This window comes from Neolamprologus multifasciatus, chromosome 3 (assembly GCF_963576455.1).
Source record: "Neolamprologus multifasciatus chromosome 3, fNeoMul1.2, whole genome shotgun sequence".
In the NCBI taxonomy this organism is placed as follows: domain Eukaryota; kingdom Metazoa; phylum Chordata; class Actinopteri; order Cichliformes; family Cichlidae; genus Neolamprologus; species Neolamprologus multifasciatus.
Window position 1 is genome coordinate 31586663 of NC_140441.1, and position 19076 is coordinate 31605738.

Consider the following 19076-nt stretch of genomic DNA (forward strand, 5'->3'; position numbering starts at 1 on the left):
GCAGATGGGTTGGGGTGGCTTCCCCTCTCTTCCTTTACTTTCATTCTTCATAACTGCCATCTACACTTGTGTAGACTACACTACACTTTGGTGCAACTTATCCCAATTTATCACCTGAAATCCCAGCGTTACTTTTCCTGGTTGCCCATTAACCTCAAACCAGCAAGACCAGAGGGATCAAAGCCAACTTTTACACCAGTTGGACCTGATCAACAGCCTTGTAATTTCTCGGTCCGCCTCCGCGTGAACATTAATTCGTTTAGTTTCCCCCTCACTGTGTGTTACCACACAACAGGCAGAGATTCCTATAAGTTTTGTTCTTCTGTGTAAACTATGAGTAAAAATATTAGATTCGATTTGCTGTCATTTGTGTCAGGACACCTCACAGTGTGCTTTTCCATTCACGACTGACCTGATCTGGTAAGTTTAAAGGCCTCATGTGTTAAAACTGGTTAATGTGTGAGTTCAGCAGCTCTGAGTGGCAAAAATCGGAGAGCATGGAAATAAGATACAAATCAAAGTGTTAGTATGCTGATTTTCTTGCAGAAAATAGCCCGATCCCTCCCCTTTGCTTAGGTGCACCAAGCCCACATACCAGGCATCCATCTTTATGTGAGACTGCACAGCATTTTTATTATTTATGCCTCTTACTGAGAATGTATGTCACATTTTGGCTAACTTTACATTATACAATTGAACTCACGTCTCAAAAGAGATGTGATCCACAAAAATACAGATGTGCATGCTCATAGAAACCCAAAGATGATGACCGGACAACAGCAGCTGAAATAACAGTCAGCACTTGTAATACATGAATGTCAGAGGCTATTGTTTGAGGTTGTGGAGAAGTTTCAGTTAAGATGACCTGGGGAGCGTCATTCTTCATACAACTGATGCCAAACTTATAACCTGCACAGGTTTTTGTCTGACTTTTTTGGGATGTGCTGTGGAGTCTTCCCCCGTGGCCTCCATGGATCGGGGGGACCCTTTGACACTTTAGGATCTTTGTGATGTGCCTTTGCAGTGCGGTGGCTGTGAGGTCATACTGCCACACTGGGGTTTGTGCTTTGCCTCTAACAAATTGTCTCTGTTTACGTGGGTGGTACTTTTCAAAGTGACATCCACATTATTGGCAGGAACTAAGTTTCCCAGCAGAGCTTTGTATTCTAACAAGATTTTAATCAATATGTTTTTTTATTGTTGTGGCTGAGTAGGTGTCACAGAGTGAAAGTTAATCAGAGTGGGTATATGAATTATGGAGGGACAGCACTGGTTGTATAATCCTAGACGTGTTACTGTGAAGGAACGTTTCTGTGGGTTGAATGTTGAACTGCCAGCTGTTTGGAATGCATCAATATTTCTTGCTGAGGGAATCTGTTATTCCTGTGGGTGTTCAGCTGATGCAGAACTGGATTCCAGTTCTGATGCAGAAGTCATCCAAACGTCAGTGGCTGTGGATAATTAATGAGTCCCAACCGCTTAGTGGACACACTGCTGAACGTGTTGTCTAACCCATGTTGCAGCTCAAAACCTGCGTTCTTTTAGGACCCAAGCTTCACATTGTGTCATATTTAGAATTTGAATTGTAGAGATTTTCTCCTTTCTACATTTTTCTTTTTACCCGATCTCTTTTTTTTTTACTATAATTTTGAACTTTTTTTGTGATAAGTGATGAGTTTTTTACAGCTCTGTGGAGGAATAATGGTCCACTCATATTTGCAGAATTGTTACAAATGCGGAGAAGTGTAAAAACACATATTGGGTGAAGAAAAGTGAATGTAGAAGAAACATGGGAATCCCCAGCAGCCTAGACCTATGGCAGCATAACTAAGGGAGGATTCAGGGTCACCTGATCCAGCCCTAACTATATGCTGTCGCAAAAACGAAAGTTTAAAGCCTAATCTTAAAAGTAGATAGTGTCTGTCTCCCATTCTACTTTTTAATACTCTAGGAACCACAAGGTAGCAGTCTGAGTGCCAAGTGCTCTAAAGGGGTGATATGGTTTTGAGAGGTCTTTAAGATAAGATGGGGCCTCATTATTCAAGACCTTGTATGTAAAGATGTAAGATGTATGTAAGAGAACATTGATCCATCTTTTATTGTTGATTGGTTTTGAAATGTATGACATGAACACCTTCAAGCTTGTGTATCCCACTAGAAAGCATCTGAACAATGTTGGTTTAGCGTGTTAACATATCAGAGGATGATGGGAGTTCGTGTCCTTGGTTTTTCATGTGTTTGCTCCCAAAAGGTGAGATGCTAAGACTTAAGTCATTTGTAAGTTATCCCACTTATCTTCAGTCAGCTACAACAAAAATATAAAATAATTGTTAATATTTAAAAAATACTCCCTCTGGTGTTTTATAGCTGGTGAACTTAGAGTTGATAAGAATCCAATTTCAGGCTGATCACGGCCACTATTTTTACTGACCTACTTATTTTAATTTCTTTCTTTACTTTTAATCCTCTTTAATCATCTTTACCCGTCATATATTACTGCAGTAGGTCAGTTTGCGTACTTCATATTCATAGCCTTTGCTTTTTTTTTTATTATATAACCATAGGTAGGAGCACTGGTCAGGTAGCATACCTGTGTGTGAGTGTGCAGTTGTTGACAAGAAAAGCCTGCCGTGGCACAGCATATTTTTCCAAGTGTTGGGTGTAGCACCGGTGATGTATATTTTGGTTTTTGACTGACAGACGCACAATGTTTCTCTTTAATCCTGAGAAGAAATGTAACAAAGGGCCTGCAGGAGAAATGAAACGAAATGAAAAGAAAAAACCAACGAGTTCGACAGCTACAAGGAAGAGGCACCGGCTACTGTCAGCACTTCTTAGACGCGTCATTTTTCATGTGGGATTTATGAACGTCTGTGTGGTGCTCTACAAAAACAAACTAAAACCAACCAATGGCTAAACTTAAACTGTAAGGGAGAGGAATTTACTTTAATCCTCATATTTTTGCAGTCTCCATGACTCAGTAAAAGAAATCTTGTGTTGTGATATTTCTATTATGAAGTAAAAGGTCAACATGGTTGTCAGGCCATAAATCTTTAGATTATTAACTAATTATTAATTCATTTACTATATATCCATCAGTAAAGACTTGTAGTTCTTTGTATATCTGTAGTGTTTGTGTCATTTGTGTCTTTTAAATGCTTTCAAATTCCCTTTTTGTTCATTTCCTTTTTCCTTTTTCTTTTCTGCAGTGTGATGCATTAAATCAGAATCACTATGGCGTATTTATTCAAACCTTTGCATTGATAAGCTTTTTCTCTCTTGTTCTTCTTTTTATTTCTGCCTCATAGAAAGAAAAAAATGAACTGATTCAGCAATAAATTGTTCATTTTGAATATAATATAAATGTGCATGAAGGATTACTAAAGTCAGTCCAATTCAAACACTTCACACTGTTGAGGAAACTTTGACCAAAGACCAAAATACGGACTAAAGTCTACACTAGTGGCCACTCTATTAGACTCACTGTCAACAAAGTCAACCAATCACATGAGCATCAGAACCGGGAAGAAAAAAGGCTGGGATTTTCTTGCATAACTATCTCTGGGGTTCACAGCAAAAGTATCTGAATCTGAAAAAGAAAACGCGAGCATGCAGTATGCAGTGAGCATCTCTGTATGCTCTTCTGCACGGATTAGGAGGCAATAAATCAGCAGCAACTGTGTGACGCTGTTGTGTTAATATGGACCAAAATCTCTGAGAAAATTTTCCTCTGAGATGTTGTTAAAGCAATGCCATGAAAAATTAGGTCAGTTCTGAAAGCCAAAATGGTACTAGCAAGTACTAGCAAGGTGTACCTAATGAAGTGGCCAGTGAGTGTATACTACAGTGTCCCAGTCTAAATCTTTAGGACTGCTCCAATAATAATCACAGTATTTCACTGGTACTCTGATAGACTCTGATAAACTAGAACATAACCAATTTCCTTCTTCTTCTCCCGTCTGTTAGAGTAGATTTCACTGTTACATCACTGTTATATTAAAAACAACATTTCTCTGCATAATTAGCGACTACTGTCCTACATAATATAGGATCAAGTAGTTTTCTGCTAATAACACAAGACCATCTGAAAATCTCAACAGTCATCGCAACACTGTTTACTTTAATTACAAAAGGAAGGCTGTATAAACAATAACCTGGAAGAAACACTTTTATTTGTGGACAGGTTGTTTCTAGATTATATGACTAACCACATACAAAAGGATACTAGCCTTTATTACTGCAGCAGCACATGACTAAACATAATGACTTATATGTGCAAGGAAAAAGGGAAGGTCCAGAAATTCAGTCATTATCCAGGAAAACAGCAGATTTGCTCGTCGGTCCAAAAGCAAAAGGTGGCGCTGTTGAGCAAGAAAAGTGAATGCACAGAAAAGTTGCTCAGTTGTGAATCACCAGCACTCATCAACATGATTTATTATTTCTGTGAATCTGTTGTGGGTGTTACTCCACAGCTAACCCAGATCAACAGATCCTCCGTCCACACAGTGTTTTCACTTCCTGCCTGAGCTAAAGTCTACACTATTTTATTCTTTGACTGTTTCTAACTAATCTACATAACTACACCGTGACAGGTCAGATTAACATTTGTGATAATTCAACATTTTAGAGACTGTTCAGGAGTCAACATTAAAGAATGGTTTTGTTTGTGAGTCTTTTACACCAGACCATTTATTTGTATTAATTGTATTACAAAAGTTGATTTTATAATTAATAATCAGCATTTACATCAACTTGTATGCTTTTCCACATGAGACAGAAAGACTAAGTTCAGCGCGGTTTCCCTGAAATTACAGCAGCCCATTCTCAGTCCCGAGGCTTAACATCCCGACGATTTGGAGAATGATTTGCTCTGTTTACAGAAAGTCAGTAAAGGGCAACACTGCCAAATGCTGGCTAACCTGCAAATTACCGCATATATCTGTACATGAAATGTAAAAGCACAGCTTTAAAGTCCATCACTTGTCATTTTGGAAATTGAATCAACAAACGTCTTTATTTTTTTGACTGCACTTTCAACTGGTGTCAATATCCTACCATATATATCTATAGATAGATAGATAGATTATATATATACACACACACTTATAATTGTAATTAGTTTTTACTTTGCTGTTTAAAACCTAAATCTAATGATGGAACTATATCAACTATATCAATCAAAATCAATGATAAACAGTCAGATGTTTGTACCCCGTCAACATCAGCAAGTTTATTTATTTGATGAATCACAAAATGATCAGTTCAATAAAATTAAAATCAGAAATGATTCATGAGATTTTCCAACAAAGCAGACGCCTCCGAGAAATGAAACTGCAAACAGAAAAAAGACATTTTTAACAAAATCAGGAGCAGTTTAACCAAGCATAAAGCCTCAATGTGGGTGGAAGCAGCAAAATCCAGCGTGAAGTCTAAACTTTACCAAGTAAAAACAAAAATATAAAAAACAAAAAAAACCTTTGGTTATATATGAAGGTCTTTCCAGCACACACCACGTCATTTCTGGTCTTTGGGTTAGGCTAAAGTGTAACGGGCTAGTAGATGTAGCTAGCAGTTATTAAGTAGCTCCAATCTTCTCAGCAGGAAAGTAAAGCAGCATATTAAAGAACTTTGAGAACTCCAGCCTTACTTTATCAAATTCAATCTTAAACACAGAAATGTTCTAGAGGAACTCAGGTCTGCAACAAAAGCTGCCTGAGCCTGTCCTGCCAATCACGGAGATGCACAGGGTCTACAATTGATTGCAAAGGGGACCACAGCAGTTAGCACTACAGCCTCACAACCAAAAGATCCAGTGTTCAAATTCACTCTAGGATCTTTCCTTGGGGAGTCTGCATATTCACATATCTGTGTGTTCTCTCTGAGTACTCCTGAATACATCCATGGCTTTATGTAAGCTGGTGATTCTAAACTGGCTGTTGGTATGAACGTCTGTCTCTCTGATGACTTGGATAATTGGGAGAAAATGGACTGAATAACTCTGAGCCCTGCAAACCACATTTGAGAACCAGTGCTATAAGGGGATATGAGCAGCACGATAACTGTGAAATGTTTTTCTCTTCCCACACTGACCTTGTTATTGTTCGCTTCTTGCATGTCTTCTGTCAAGGATTCAGAGGACCTATCTGCCATATATGACAAAGAAAGCAGCAACTGTACCCACTGAAATGTGCTTACAGACAATTTTAGTTACTCTATTTGAAATGTTGATGCTGTTTAGAATCAGCCCTGAGGTGTGCACTACAGAGCAAGTTCAATGCTTCGCTACAGCTCCTTATTGTTGCAAGTGCGTGGACAATAAGATTATGCTCACACAGCGACAGTCACTTTAAAAGTGCATGAAACAAGGTGCTGCAGTAATAAGGAGAGGTAGTAAGACACTGTAGTTAATGCTGGATGGACCTGGCACATCCAGGTCATCGTAGTTCATCAGAACTCTAGAAAGTTCTTGGATGAGAGGTGAAACGTCTTCAAGAAACTTAAGTACAGAAGCTTTTCTTTCCAAGCTCCTTAGATTTAATTATGTTTGATAGAAAATGTTGTCCAGCATAATATAGTGTAGCTTACATAGCTCCTGAGGTTATTGAGGGACTACAGATATGTTTTTGTCCATCTTGGAACTAGACGTCAGCACACAGTCACAGAAACCTTTCAAGACTTAGTGTTCAGTACCTTACTATGTGACATTTGACTAATTTTACTTCCATTTTAGCACCTCATCTTCTTTTCTACATCATGTGTTACCATGGTGATGGTCTCTGATAAGATGTGTTTATGTGTTTCGTAGTACAGAAACTCAGAATAAAACCCAGATTCTGCTCCATAGTCTAGGCCTCTGGTGTCCTTGCAGTAAAATGAGGGATCCTTCCTGTTTATACTTCACTTTATCTAATCATATGCAAACACAGCCTTTCTTAACATTTGATTTAATTTGTAAAATTCAAAACACTGCTGACATTCCTCTTGCTCGACACAGGAAAAGTTTCTTGCTTAGAGATGGTAATAAATTAAAAAAAAAAAAAAAAAAAAAAAAAAGACAGCTCTGAGGTGTTACATATCAGGATGTAATAAACTTTTCTGGCCTTTACCAGATCTTACAATTAGGTAAATGCAACATCAGATGAACAAAAACACGACATATTACAACATGACATTGTTTGTTTAATAAAACTAAACCAAAATGCAAAAACAATGTGTAAAAAAAACCCCCAAATGCAGTCTATGAATCAGTAGCTTGTAGAACCACCTTCAGCAGGACTAAGTATGCACTTTAGCAGCCTCAAATCACTGTAGAGGAATTTTAGCTCACTGTTCTTTACAGTTAAAGGGTTCAGATCTGGACTTTAACTCTCTGCAACACAAGACCCAGTTTCAGTAAAGACAGACAGATGGCCTCACATTTGAGTAGTTTGGTACACAAAGGTGGTCATGGTCGACTCAGAGACCACACCACCGTGTCTGACAGCTGATTGGTGTTTCTGCTGATGCTGTGCTTGGTTTTCTCCAAACATGGTGCTGTGCATTATAGCTAAACATCTCCACCTTGGCCAGGTCAGAAGTCTTGTTCAGATACACTTTAATCAACCTAAGCCATGCTGTCACATTGTTTTTAGAAGCAGAAGAGACTTTCTGCTAGCAACCCTTCCAAACAAGCCATACTCGTCTTTTTCTGTTTGTTTGTTTTTTGCACTCTTTGAACATCGCACAGTCCAACCTTGGGATCATGAGACGTCCACTTCTGGGAAGCGTGTGGCATTGTGTTAACTCACAGGTGAGAGCTCTGGACCTTAAAAATGGTCAAACCTCTGCTTTTATAGAGGTCCACACACATGCTGATGATAAATTAATCAAATGAATTTGACTAGCAGGTGCTGCTAACCTCCTGCATTTTGGCTTAGCTTCTGTTAAACTGGGACAAATTGTAGTAGCCGTGTGTTTTTGCACATCTAAGGTTGCCTTTCCCCATTTTTAACAACTGGTGAGGACCAGATGATTATTTTATTATGTCCTGATATAAAAAAAAACAAAACCTTAGAATTGAATGAGGATCTGCTTTTTTACCATTACTACAAACCCGTCTCTTGACATTTCTAACATATACATGACTAATTTTAATTATTTTGATTTCTTCCATTATCAAAATTAATCTGCCATTAGAAGTTCTTACAAATGCTGTGGTCCTACTGAGGTTTTGCCATTGGTTTCTGCAGGAGAATGTGCTCAGCAAAATCCCACACAGCTCCTGATCCCCTAGAAAGGGGGCAGATGTACTTTGCAGCCTTTGAGGCCAACTCTGGAGCATCCCCGGGTACTGCACTCAAGCCTGCCAGCTTCAGCAATTTCTCATCTGCTTGATCAAAACCTGAGAGGAGAACAGAAAAACATAGTGAGGCTAAACTGAAATGATAACAATCGAGAAATAAGAGTGCAGTTGTTTTACCCATGAATGCCACATGTTTCCAGTCCAGACTCTTGTCTTTCATGACCTCTTGCAAATCGTTCAGTGGCTTCTTTCCCACCTCCATGACCTGGCACCCTGTCCTTTTTTGAAGTTTGGCAGCCAAAGACTGGGCCACAGCATCATCACTGGAGGTCAACAGTATGACCTTGTGAAACAAGACAGAGGGCAGTTTGTGGGCAATGTTATACATGATGGGTCAGTTTACTCAATTCTGTTCAGACAGCTGATGAAAAAAAGCCAACCTCCACTTGTTTTTCCTGCAGCATGTGAATAGCAGATGTGTTTCTGGTATTACTAGACAGAGCGTTGATTCCTTCTGCTAAACATGCAGAAACATTGCAGAACAGGAGGCGGACTACCTTACCGGGGTACCCGTACCTGATTGAGGAAGCACAGATTAAATGAGAAAAAGGAGTCGATAGTTGATTAAAAGCAGACTGAGAGGCGCTTCTCACCTGAGAACTCTCTGTTCTGCAACAGGCCAGTCGATGTCTCCATCTATGTCCACACTGAACTCCGGCAGCATCTCATAGTAGATTGACTTACCGCCCTAGAGAGGTGAAAATGCAAGGGTGACAAAAATATGCAGTTACCTGAATGAAAGATGGTGTAGTTTCATGCACTGGTACTTGAGGCACAGTTTTGCCCCGTTACCTGCAGCTGTCCCGTCTTAATGAGATCTTTTGTGGTGAAGTAAAACGAGCCATTCTCACACAGCTCTCCGGGCCAGTCCTGACGCCGCGGCCGGTTGGCTGGGTCCAGATTTATAGCCTCAGTTTTTTCATCAGCTAGGAGGAAAGAGGCTCAATTACATAAATTGAAGGATTAAAAGCATATGACTGAATAGAGTTTCAAAAATCAAACTTAGTGGAAACTCAGGCTATCATTGCAGCAGACGTGTAATTAAATTTGGAAAGAGGAAAAACATAAAATGAACCTAATAACAGAGTTATTGGTTGTTATCAATTTGATAGTGAGTGCTCATTTTCTGTATTTCATGTATCCAGAATTTTAAAAGCAAAGGCAAAACCTTCATCACTGAGGACTAGGATCTTCATCTTGCCGATCTTTTCATTTTTAGTTTCACCTTCAGGTAATCCATTCTTTCCTCTATTGGTGAAGTGGTACTAGCTACAACATGAGCCCAAAGCATTCCCGATCCGTACTTGTGTACATAAATTTTCCACGAAAATGAGAACAGCACGTTGCCACTCAGTCCGCCAGTCTTCCTGAAAGCCTTTTGCAGTTACACCAGGAGTTCAGATTTCTAGTGAAGAACAACAAGCAACTCTAAAAAGATTTCTTGATCTTCCAGACATCAACTAATGCAAGAGTTATAGTCCTGCATTGCTATAGGTCTTTGACTAGACAGTGAGGATGACTGTGGGAATTTAGGGAGCAAAATTCTTTGTTTAATGCAAAGAGCTTTAACTAGAGGAACAGAACAAAAACAGCCAGATGGTTGTTCCTCATATTTGAGGCCAGGCCAGTAAACCACTTTAACATGTAAAGTTGGGCCTGCTGTGACAGACAACCTACACACAATACCACCATACCAACTGATATCTAATTAATTAATTGATGTCACTCTAATATCTAAAATTCAAAGGCTGTGAGTGATCAGTTGTTTGTTCAGAAAGGAGAATATTTGAGTTGCATCGGTAGGATTTGTTTCATCCCAGTTAATAAGTTACTAAGGTGGAGGTCCACTGACACATTCAAAGTAGGTCCACACTGACAAAAAGATTTTTGCAGAACTGACAGACTGCAACTTGTAAAGATATGCACATAGATCTATTTAGCAAAACAACAAATAAAACATCAACAAACCAAGACTGTCTAAAATTACTTCAAATAGGCTGTTGTAATGTCATTTACAGATACAATACAATGTCAATATTATTCACTCACTTATCCAAATAATTGAATTCAGGTGTATAAAATCAAGCACCTATTACTACACCTACAGGATGCTACCTGTGCAGCAAGTCCAGTTGTGAAATTTCCTTGCTATTAAATATTTCAGTCAGCAGTTTGTAGTTTTATATCCAAGTGGAAGCAACTGTGAAAGACAGCAACTCGCCTACAAAGTGGTAGGCCACATAAAATCACAGAGCAGGCTCAGCTAATGGTGAGGCACACAGTGTGCAGAGGTTGCCAATCACTTCAGACCTCCAAACGTAACATGGCCTGTAGACTAGCTCGAGAACAGTGCGTGCTATGAACCACTGTCTGTGAACTCAGCATGCACATAACAGTCAAACATGTGTTAACTTACATAATTCATCTACCTCCTTCCACCGAAACTGGTGTCTCCTGACCACTGAAAAGACGGAGTCATAGCCGTCCTCTGTGATCTTTTTTAAGGCCTCCCTCACATCAAACGGATGGAGGCACGGGGATGTAGCCTGGATGTTGCAAACTATATCCACCTCTGTGAAAACAAAAGCCAAAGAATTTAACTGCGTGGCAGAAGAATGATGCTTGTGAAACAACAGCGCAAAAACTGATTCTTTGACACTTCAGCAGTTTTGCGTGATGGGGAGGGGCAGCTGTGGGTTGCAGGTGTACCTACCATTATGGTATTCGAGGAACTCTTGGATAGTTTCTAATGATGAAGTTGAGTCTCTGGAGACTTCAGGACTCCTCTGGTGCACCTGAGCACCCCATGCCTCAGCAACTTTCTTAATCTCGGCATGGTCTGTTGATACCCACACACTGTGAAAGAAAAGACGCATTGTTGTTGTTTTTATTGCATTTCAAATAGGCATGTTGCAACAACAAGAAAGTTGTAGAGAGCCCTCTGGTGAAAAAAACTACACAATATAAACACTCATAGCATGGTTGAAGGGTGCTTCTCTTCTTCACGTTTCATTTTTATTTATCAGACATTATAAAGGCCCATACTGACAGATGGACAAATTGATAACAGTGGGCAAACATATCCACCAACAAATAAATAAGTCGGCTGAGTAACCCCCATCACTCAGACCACTCACACATGGACTCTATACACACACATAGCCATTTGTGCTACTTCAAAGCACTTTGTTCTCCAACTTCTCCCTTTCTCTTCTTTTATATATCCCTCTTGATTGTGTATATGACGAATCTGTGGATGCAACACGGAGAGTGGAATATGTAAACAAATCTAACCAGTAATAATAACCCATAAAAATCAGTTAGCCTGGAACACCGACTCAGAGTAGATTGATAAGCCATTAATACTTAAAGAGTGCCACCTATAAGAAACAGGGAAATGCGCAGTAGGGTACAATGATCATCCCGTGTGGATCTAATTTGAACTGGTGGTTCCACACGGGACATGGAGCAGACACAGAGATATGAGCTCCTTGCAGCTCTAATTCAGTTTGAAATCACCGTCACACATTTGCAACGTACCTATCAAAAACTTCGGAGTCCACAGCAGCCCTCAGCACCCATCCCATGAGGGGGACACCGGCTAAGGGCTTGATGTTTTTAAGCGGAATGCCTTTGCTTCCCCCCCGTGCCAAAATGAGAGCAGCTACATGTCTCTTCTGGTTCTTGTTGGAAGAAGCAGCTACTTGTCTCTTCTTCTGTTTCATGTCGGAAGAAGCAGCTCCGTCCGCATCGTTGTCATCGTGTCTTCGCTTAGCGGACATTAAAGCGGTTCTTGTGGTTAAAAACAGACTTTTGGGGCAAAAGGGAGGAAATGAAGCTGCTGGAAACAAATTCTTATTCCTCTTTATAGGGTTTACTGGCGGTTAGCAAACAGCAAAATGGTGCATTACCGCCACCAACTGGCGTGGAGTGTGGACCGAAATGACAAAAAATAAATAAAAAAAATCCTCCCAAACAAACGAGTCTGCCTTAAAAACGAAAATATGGCCTGCTAGCTTTCACTCACTGAGTTCTTGCGAAATAAATCAACCAAGTCCAGTTTTACTTTAATATCGTCAAGCTTTTTGATCAGTTGTCTTCTTTCATCATCATGCTTCTGACACTGCAATAAAACATGCAGTCACGCTACGCTGTAAAGGTCTCGGTCGTTGTGTCTTTGGGCGAGACACTTCACCAGTTGCCTACTGGTGGTGGTCAGAGGGCCCGGTGGCGCCAGCGTCCGGCAGCCTCGCCTCTGTCAGTGCACCCCAGGGTGGCTGTGGCTACAATGTAGCTTGCCATCACCAGTGTGTGAATGGGTGGATGACTGGATGTGTAAAGCGCTTTGGGGTCCTTAGGGACTAGTAAAGCGTAAGACAGATGTCCTCACATTTGAATAGTTTGGTACGCAGAGGTGGTCATTTAGTAAAGTATAAATACAGGCCATTTACCAGGCCATATTATAGTACCATTTTCCTGTATGGCTCTTTCCTGTTAAAAATAACCTGCTGCCCAAATCTAAGTTGTGATTTAACGGTCTCATCTCATCTCTGCTGTTTTCCTTTGGATTTTGTAAAACAATCTTCCTTTTCTTTCTTCGTACCATTGCTTTTGCCACCTTTCCTTCATTTTCTGCTTTATTATGCCCTTTTTTGTTGTCCCGCTGACACCAACAACCACAACCTCTGAAAGACTTTTTGTGGCTTTCATTCCCTTTAACCCCACAGTGTGCTGGTACCCAAAAAAGGTCTCCTTAAGCCAAATCAAGTGTTTTGTGAATTTCTATCAGGATGTCTGCTCTGCTGTCTGAATTACAGCACTGTAAACCGGTTAATGATGAACTTGACTCTAGGCATATCACTGTTCTTTATGGCTTCTCTATTGAGTAGGTAAAAAGTATTGAAAGCATTTCTCCTGTGTATACTGACGCCCCAGCCAGAGGCCGATCTACTGGGGTGGCGTGTGGCACCCAAGTTTTGCACATGACAATATTGCTTATTAATATAAGCTAGCACTAAGACTTTGAGCTTAGCTACAATTAACACAGAATATGAATTCAAAAACTGCATATATTGCATTATTTTACGGTCTCCCATTTATTTTTAAAAATGGTTCAGCTCATAGAGTCTGAAACTGCATTATTTCTATATTTATATATAGAGAGAATATAGAAACATTTTTATTTCTATATTTATTTATTAATCAACATCATGGGCAATTTAGATTACAACACAGGTGTTTGATTGCTAAACTCTGGAAAAGCCATGAAGGTGTGAGTTATTAACCTAATAAATCATGAAAAAATGAGGTTTGTTCATGACAGTGCAGATTTTTGTCATTTTTTTGTACATTTAAGCATGAAAAAAAAAGATTATTTCTGTGTATGTGTATACTTGCTGTACTTTAACCAATGATATAGTACACAAAGAATATAACACCTGCACATGTGTAAAAAAAAAATGGCTTTGATTTTGTCACCCTAAGAAACTTTCTCTAGATCCGCCACACTGATCCTTTTCCTGCTTTGGCATGAAACCCATGTGCAACAAATGCCATTCCAGCTGGGTTTGTTGGCTTTGGTGCATCTGTATATATTTGGACGTAACTGTAAAACTGACCCATGCATGCAAGTTTAAAACGATACTCACTGTCCACACAGAGCTCTTTATCCCTCCTTCCTCTTCCCAGCAGGATTTAAGCACATCTTGTGTTGGATGATCTTGTCCGTGTCTACTGGCATTTCTCCGTCTACCTGTAATCCTACTGCTGGGTTGTTTTAAATGATTTTTGGTATTAAAAGATTATTGCAAACTCTTCTCTGATCATCTTTTTTGTCCTACACTTACCTTCACCTGAGCTATTTTCCTCTATTAACTTCGTTTGCTGCTCCGTGTTCCTAAAAACTTCCTTCCTCTCTTCTGCTTCTCCCACTTCCCGATCCTCTCCCGCCATGAACCGTCCTGTCACCATGCCGCCGCCTATCTGCGGGGCAATTCCTGTCTCACTAATGCCAACCGGCAAAGCCCGTGATCCAAACGCCCAAAATCCATGGCTTCTATTTGTAGTCGTTTTAATCTCGCGTTTCTTTCTACCTTCAGCGTCCAAACTCTTAATACCGGCGCTGACTGACCTTAAAATCCAGGAAGCATGTCAAAGCAGTCATCCCCAGTGTGCACGCGCCTTCTAGTGGTCCGCGAAGGTACTGCAGGTGGCCCGCAGTAAAGACAGAAACGATTGCATATTTATATACATGTATTTATTTATATAAAAATCGACTTAAAGCTGCTTTCTGATGTTACATTCCTCTCACCTGAATTTCCCTTACACTGTAATTTGTTTCGGGATGACACACTGGCCTTATTAAATCCCCTCAGTCAGTTTGCAGATAGGAGCTTTAGTTTGTATCAATTTTGCTACATCTGGCATTTCTGGTGCAATTTATTGCTTCAAAATTGAATATGGAATTAATCCAGGTTTTTGAAGAAAACAAAATCCATACAAAAATCATGCCAATTGCAAAAGTCGCCATCAAGTGTGGGATTTACTGAGGAAATGCTCTGCCCCCACTGCTGTGCTACATAGGTCTGAACACCCTCACCGAGATAACTGAAAAGAGTGGCTACACATACCGATTATGGAATGGAGCAGTCTTTAGCTACATCCTCTCTGACATCAAGATGTATGCCAGGAGGGAACGAGTTACTGATTGACTGATCCTCACCACTACTATGGATGCCTACCCTTACATGTGAGAAATGTGTTCACCTGAAGCATGATTGCATACTCCCTCCTTTCAGTGGTGGTGGGGATGAATAGAATAAAAGCATTCTATTTTATACTATTTTCATCTTCATCTTTGGAGGACACAAGGCCCTGGGTTGGCTAGGCATTTGACCTTGTTAGTGCCCAAGTTCAAAGCTAACCTTGAAAAAATATTTCAAGAAATTTTATAGAGTAATACAACATCAAGGTGATGCCATAACTACCTGAAATTATCATATTGTAATTGAAACAGGCTGATGTCAACATGTTGTAATGAAAACATCACAAAACATCCAAGTATTAGTTTAGCTCTTGCCCTTCAAGGGCAGTTGTGCTCTCTGGGTGCTCTTGTTGTTATAGTCATTATGTAATATTCCCTCACACCCCTCCTTTAGGCTACATGCATTTCTCTGTAGTAGATCATTAATTTATCCCTTTTATCACAAAGCCATCAGACACTTGCTGAACAGGACTTGCAGACAACACCATTCATCCATGCCAAAAATTAAATATTGACTCAAACATCCTAGTCAAAGGCACACACCTGCAGTGCAAACAGAATTTAGAAAGGCACCACTCTGTGTGGGAGACATAAGAACAGGGCACTGATAAAGACAAACATCCAGGAGAATAAATGAGAAGGAAAAGTAAGAGTAGAGGAAAGAGGAGCATAAAAAATGTTTGGATCCATGTTGGATCAGCTGGTCTGAAATCCATAATAAAGAAAAAAGCTTAAAATAAATTAACTGACCACAGATCATGTGCTGGGCTGTTTTAGAAAGCAGCAAAAAAACTTCTGAAATGTGGATTGACTGACCTTAAGATGTAACTGTGTAGAAATTCTAGCTAGAATTACCGGTTTTCCTCTCATAGCAGCTGGACAGAGGGAAATAAAGCGAAAAGCCTCTGTTTGAATCCAGTGTATACAGAAATATGAATTTATTTTAATTTTTAAAAGAGACAACCCCATTTCCTTTCATTGATCAGGATATTACATCGGATTTTTCAAAAAATGTGTACTTCATCGTCTCATGGAGTGTTTTTACTAATCTTTCTGGAAGCAGCCCTGTAGAGACTCCAGCAGGTTTGATTTTCAACCACATCTCCAAACACACACAACCTCAGAGAGACTTTCTTATAGATTAGTAATTTACACCTCACACCTCACATTGTTAGGTGCATCTTTTCATTTACTTGTTAACCCAAATATCTAATGAGCTAGTCACATGGCATAAGTGGTCAACGCAGCCTGTTTAGATTCAAACCCAGCATCAAAATGAGGAAGAAAGGGGACTTTGAACTTGACATGGTTAGTCGAAAGGGTACAGAGGATGGTTTGAAAAGAGAAAATTTCCAAAATTGAGTGGCAGTTCTCTGGTAGAAAATGTCTTGTTGATACCAGAGATCAGAGGAGAGGGGCCTGATTGCTTTGAGCTGACAGGAAAGCAGCAGTTTCTCGAATAACCACTCATTTGGTGCAGAAGAGCATCTCTGGTCTGGTCTGGTCAACAGCAGCAGAAGACCTCACCAAGTGCCACTCCTGTCAGTTAAAAACAGGAAACTTGGGCTACAATTGATACAACCTTACCAAAGCTGGACAATAGAAGACTGGAAAAACTTTACCTGGTCTGACGAGTCTCAATTTCTGCTTATACATTTGAATGGTAGGGACAGACTTTGGCATAAACAAAATCAAAGTATGGATCCATCCTAGCTTTTATCGATAGCTCAGGCTGGTAATGATAGTGTAATGATGTTGATAGATATTTCATGGCACACTTTCAGGTCTCTTAGTACCAATTGGGCATCGTTTAAACACCAAAGCCTACATGAGAATTGGTTGCTGACCATGTCCATCACATTTGTTCCACAGTCACCAGATCTCAGTCCACTAGAGCACCTTCGGGATGTGATTGATCAAGAGAGTGTCATTGTGGATGTGCAGCCGATAAATCTGCAATAACTGTCAGCTGCTGTCATGTCAAGTGCCACAAAGAAGCTCCAACCTGGCAAGGGTGTGCCTAATAAAGTGGCTGGTAAATGACATTTGCGGATGCACCTGCAGTCGTCAGGCAACTTGCACAAAAAATGAATGATAAACAGCACAATTGTCACTTTTGCTGTTTCAGTATTGGTTCTTCATGCAGAAGCAACAGAATGTTGATGATCTGTCATATTGAAAAATCACATCAGGGAAGCTGGATAGAAAGACAAATAGCTCTCTTTACCAAAATACATGGGAACTGTAGTTTTTACCAAAAAGGACTTCAAGTGCCTTTTACTTAATGAGTGCTTTAAAGAATATTTGCCACTATAAGGCTTTGGATAGCCGACAATAGGCTAAGTGTTTTCAATTTCTGTGCATTTTGGGATTAAAATTAAATTAAAAACAAAGGATTTGCCATTACGTCAGCATTTGTTAAGAATTTAGTTTCTGTATTCAATCATCGTTTCTGGTGTCTCTGGAGTCTCCAGTTTATTTTTAAAAATGTTTGCTGGTAACTTGCTTTGTTTCTCTTCCTCACCTTTGTTCTCCTTCCTTCATCCTTATCGGTTCCACCCAGCCAGAGTAGTTTCACTTACACTTCTTTGCACTTTCCAGTCAGTCCTGTGTGTGTGCAATTTTGTTCCTCCGGCTCCTCCCTGTGAGTTTATCCTGTGCTCAGTTGTCTGCATGCCACAGGGATGAGTTTGTCCATTTAAAGCTCTCAATGAATTGATGACGGTTTAACTTATGAGGAGACGAGAAGGAATTATTGGTTAGATCAAAAGGTTAAATCCTTGCCAGATGGCTCCAAGTTTATGCCATTTACGCACATCCTTAAAGGAAAGTAGTAAGGGCTTTTAAGGGAACTGAAGACTTCTTTATAGGAATATGACACCTCTTGTAAAAATAAATGCAGTAAGAATCATTAAAATAAAATTTAGACGTTTAGGTTTTATATATATAAAAAAAATGATTAAATAAAGTATTGGACCTCCTTACAACTGTATAGTTTACAAGGTTAGGTGTCTGTGAAACAGGACTCTGGGTATCCAAATGAAAATCAGTGAGCCTGAAGGTTTTTAACTCCCTGCATAACTTTGGAGAGTAAACTCTGTGAGTTTGATGTTTGCTGAAGGGGAAAACACTCTTAATAGTCAAGAAACATCTCAGCAGAGGTGGGCCCAGAGATGTACTGATAAAGCAGGCTGATCTAGTTAAGCACAAAGTTTAAAAATGTGCTGGGGGGGCTGTGGCAAGCAGAGAATCGACCCAGCGTGTAGGACTTGCAAACAGACAAAAACTTAAAAGGACAGCTTTTATTTTCTTAGCAAAAGGCAAAGAAAACAAAAGCAAACACAATAACAGAGCAGACCGGACCAACAGACAATGAGGGTGGACATGACAAAGAGATATAAACACAGTAGGAGAGTAGGGCAGAGTGGACACACCTTGGAGCACAGCTGAACAGACGCTAACTGTCAAGACAGGGATAGTAAAAAGGAACAGCACAAGAAAGGAAGTGACTAACACAGAAACTTGACTAAGACATACGAACAAACAGGGAACTCAGACAACAATGGAGACCGAACACCAGACAGGCACGGGACCCGACTGGGGAGACAGACTTCGAATCACAAAAAGAGATTAGACTAGAGAGTAAACAGACCGAAAAAGGTTTATATAATTAATGATCAGGGAAAATAACAACATACTAATATTACCAAGACTTAACATAAGATACTAACTCTAAATTACTGGACCCAGGACCAGGAAAGAAAACAATAAACTGCTACACAATAACAATGGACACAATCATTGTACATTTGCTAAAATACCCACTTGTAAAAACGATGTTACATATATTTGAAATTGATTTCAGATAATACACAAACGTATTGCATTCGTACATTCACAACTAATATCATCGGTGTGTCTCAGTTTGCATAGTTCTGTTAGTTCACTTTGACTTGTGTGTGATAGAAAGAT

The 19076-nt window shown here is 39.8% G+C and overlaps 1 protein-coding gene across 1 annotated transcript; it reads right to left on the reverse strand.

Annotated features, from left to right (window-relative positions):
• Positions 1-5204: 5204 nt before the first annotated feature.
• Positions 5205-12512, reverse strand: LOC146522581 (N-acylneuraminate cytidylyltransferase-like). Its single transcript, XM_085152846.1, has 8 exons — positions 11882-12512; positions 11055-11197; positions 10758-10913; positions 9134-9267; positions 8935-9029; positions 8722-8857; positions 8459-8624; positions 5205-8380 (listed from the first exon to the last, which is right to left on the reverse strand). Exons 1-8 carry the CDS (start codon positions 12121-12123, stop codon positions 8199-8201), a joined length of 1254 nt encoding a protein of 417 aa, XP_085008972.1. The 5' UTR covers positions 12124-12512; the 3' UTR covers positions 5205-8198.
• Positions 12513-19076: the final 6564 nt, after the last annotated feature.

What these genes read in the sequence shown, in the direction of transcription:
- LOC146522581 (XM_085152846.1), bottom strand. Translation starts at nt 12,123, where the DNA reads ATGTCCGCTAAGCGAAGACACGATGACAACGATGCGGACGGAGCTGCT. An exon ending in TTAAGACGGGACAGCTGCAG is followed by an intron (nt 9,030 to 9,133) that starts GTAACGGGGCAA and finishes TCACCTCTCTAG; the next exon opens with GGCGGTAAGTCAATCTACTA. An exon ending in GAAACATGTGGCATTCATGG is followed by an intron (nt 8,381 to 8,458) that starts GTAAAACAACTG and finishes TTCTCCTCTCAG; the next exon opens with GTTTTGATCAAGCAGATGAG.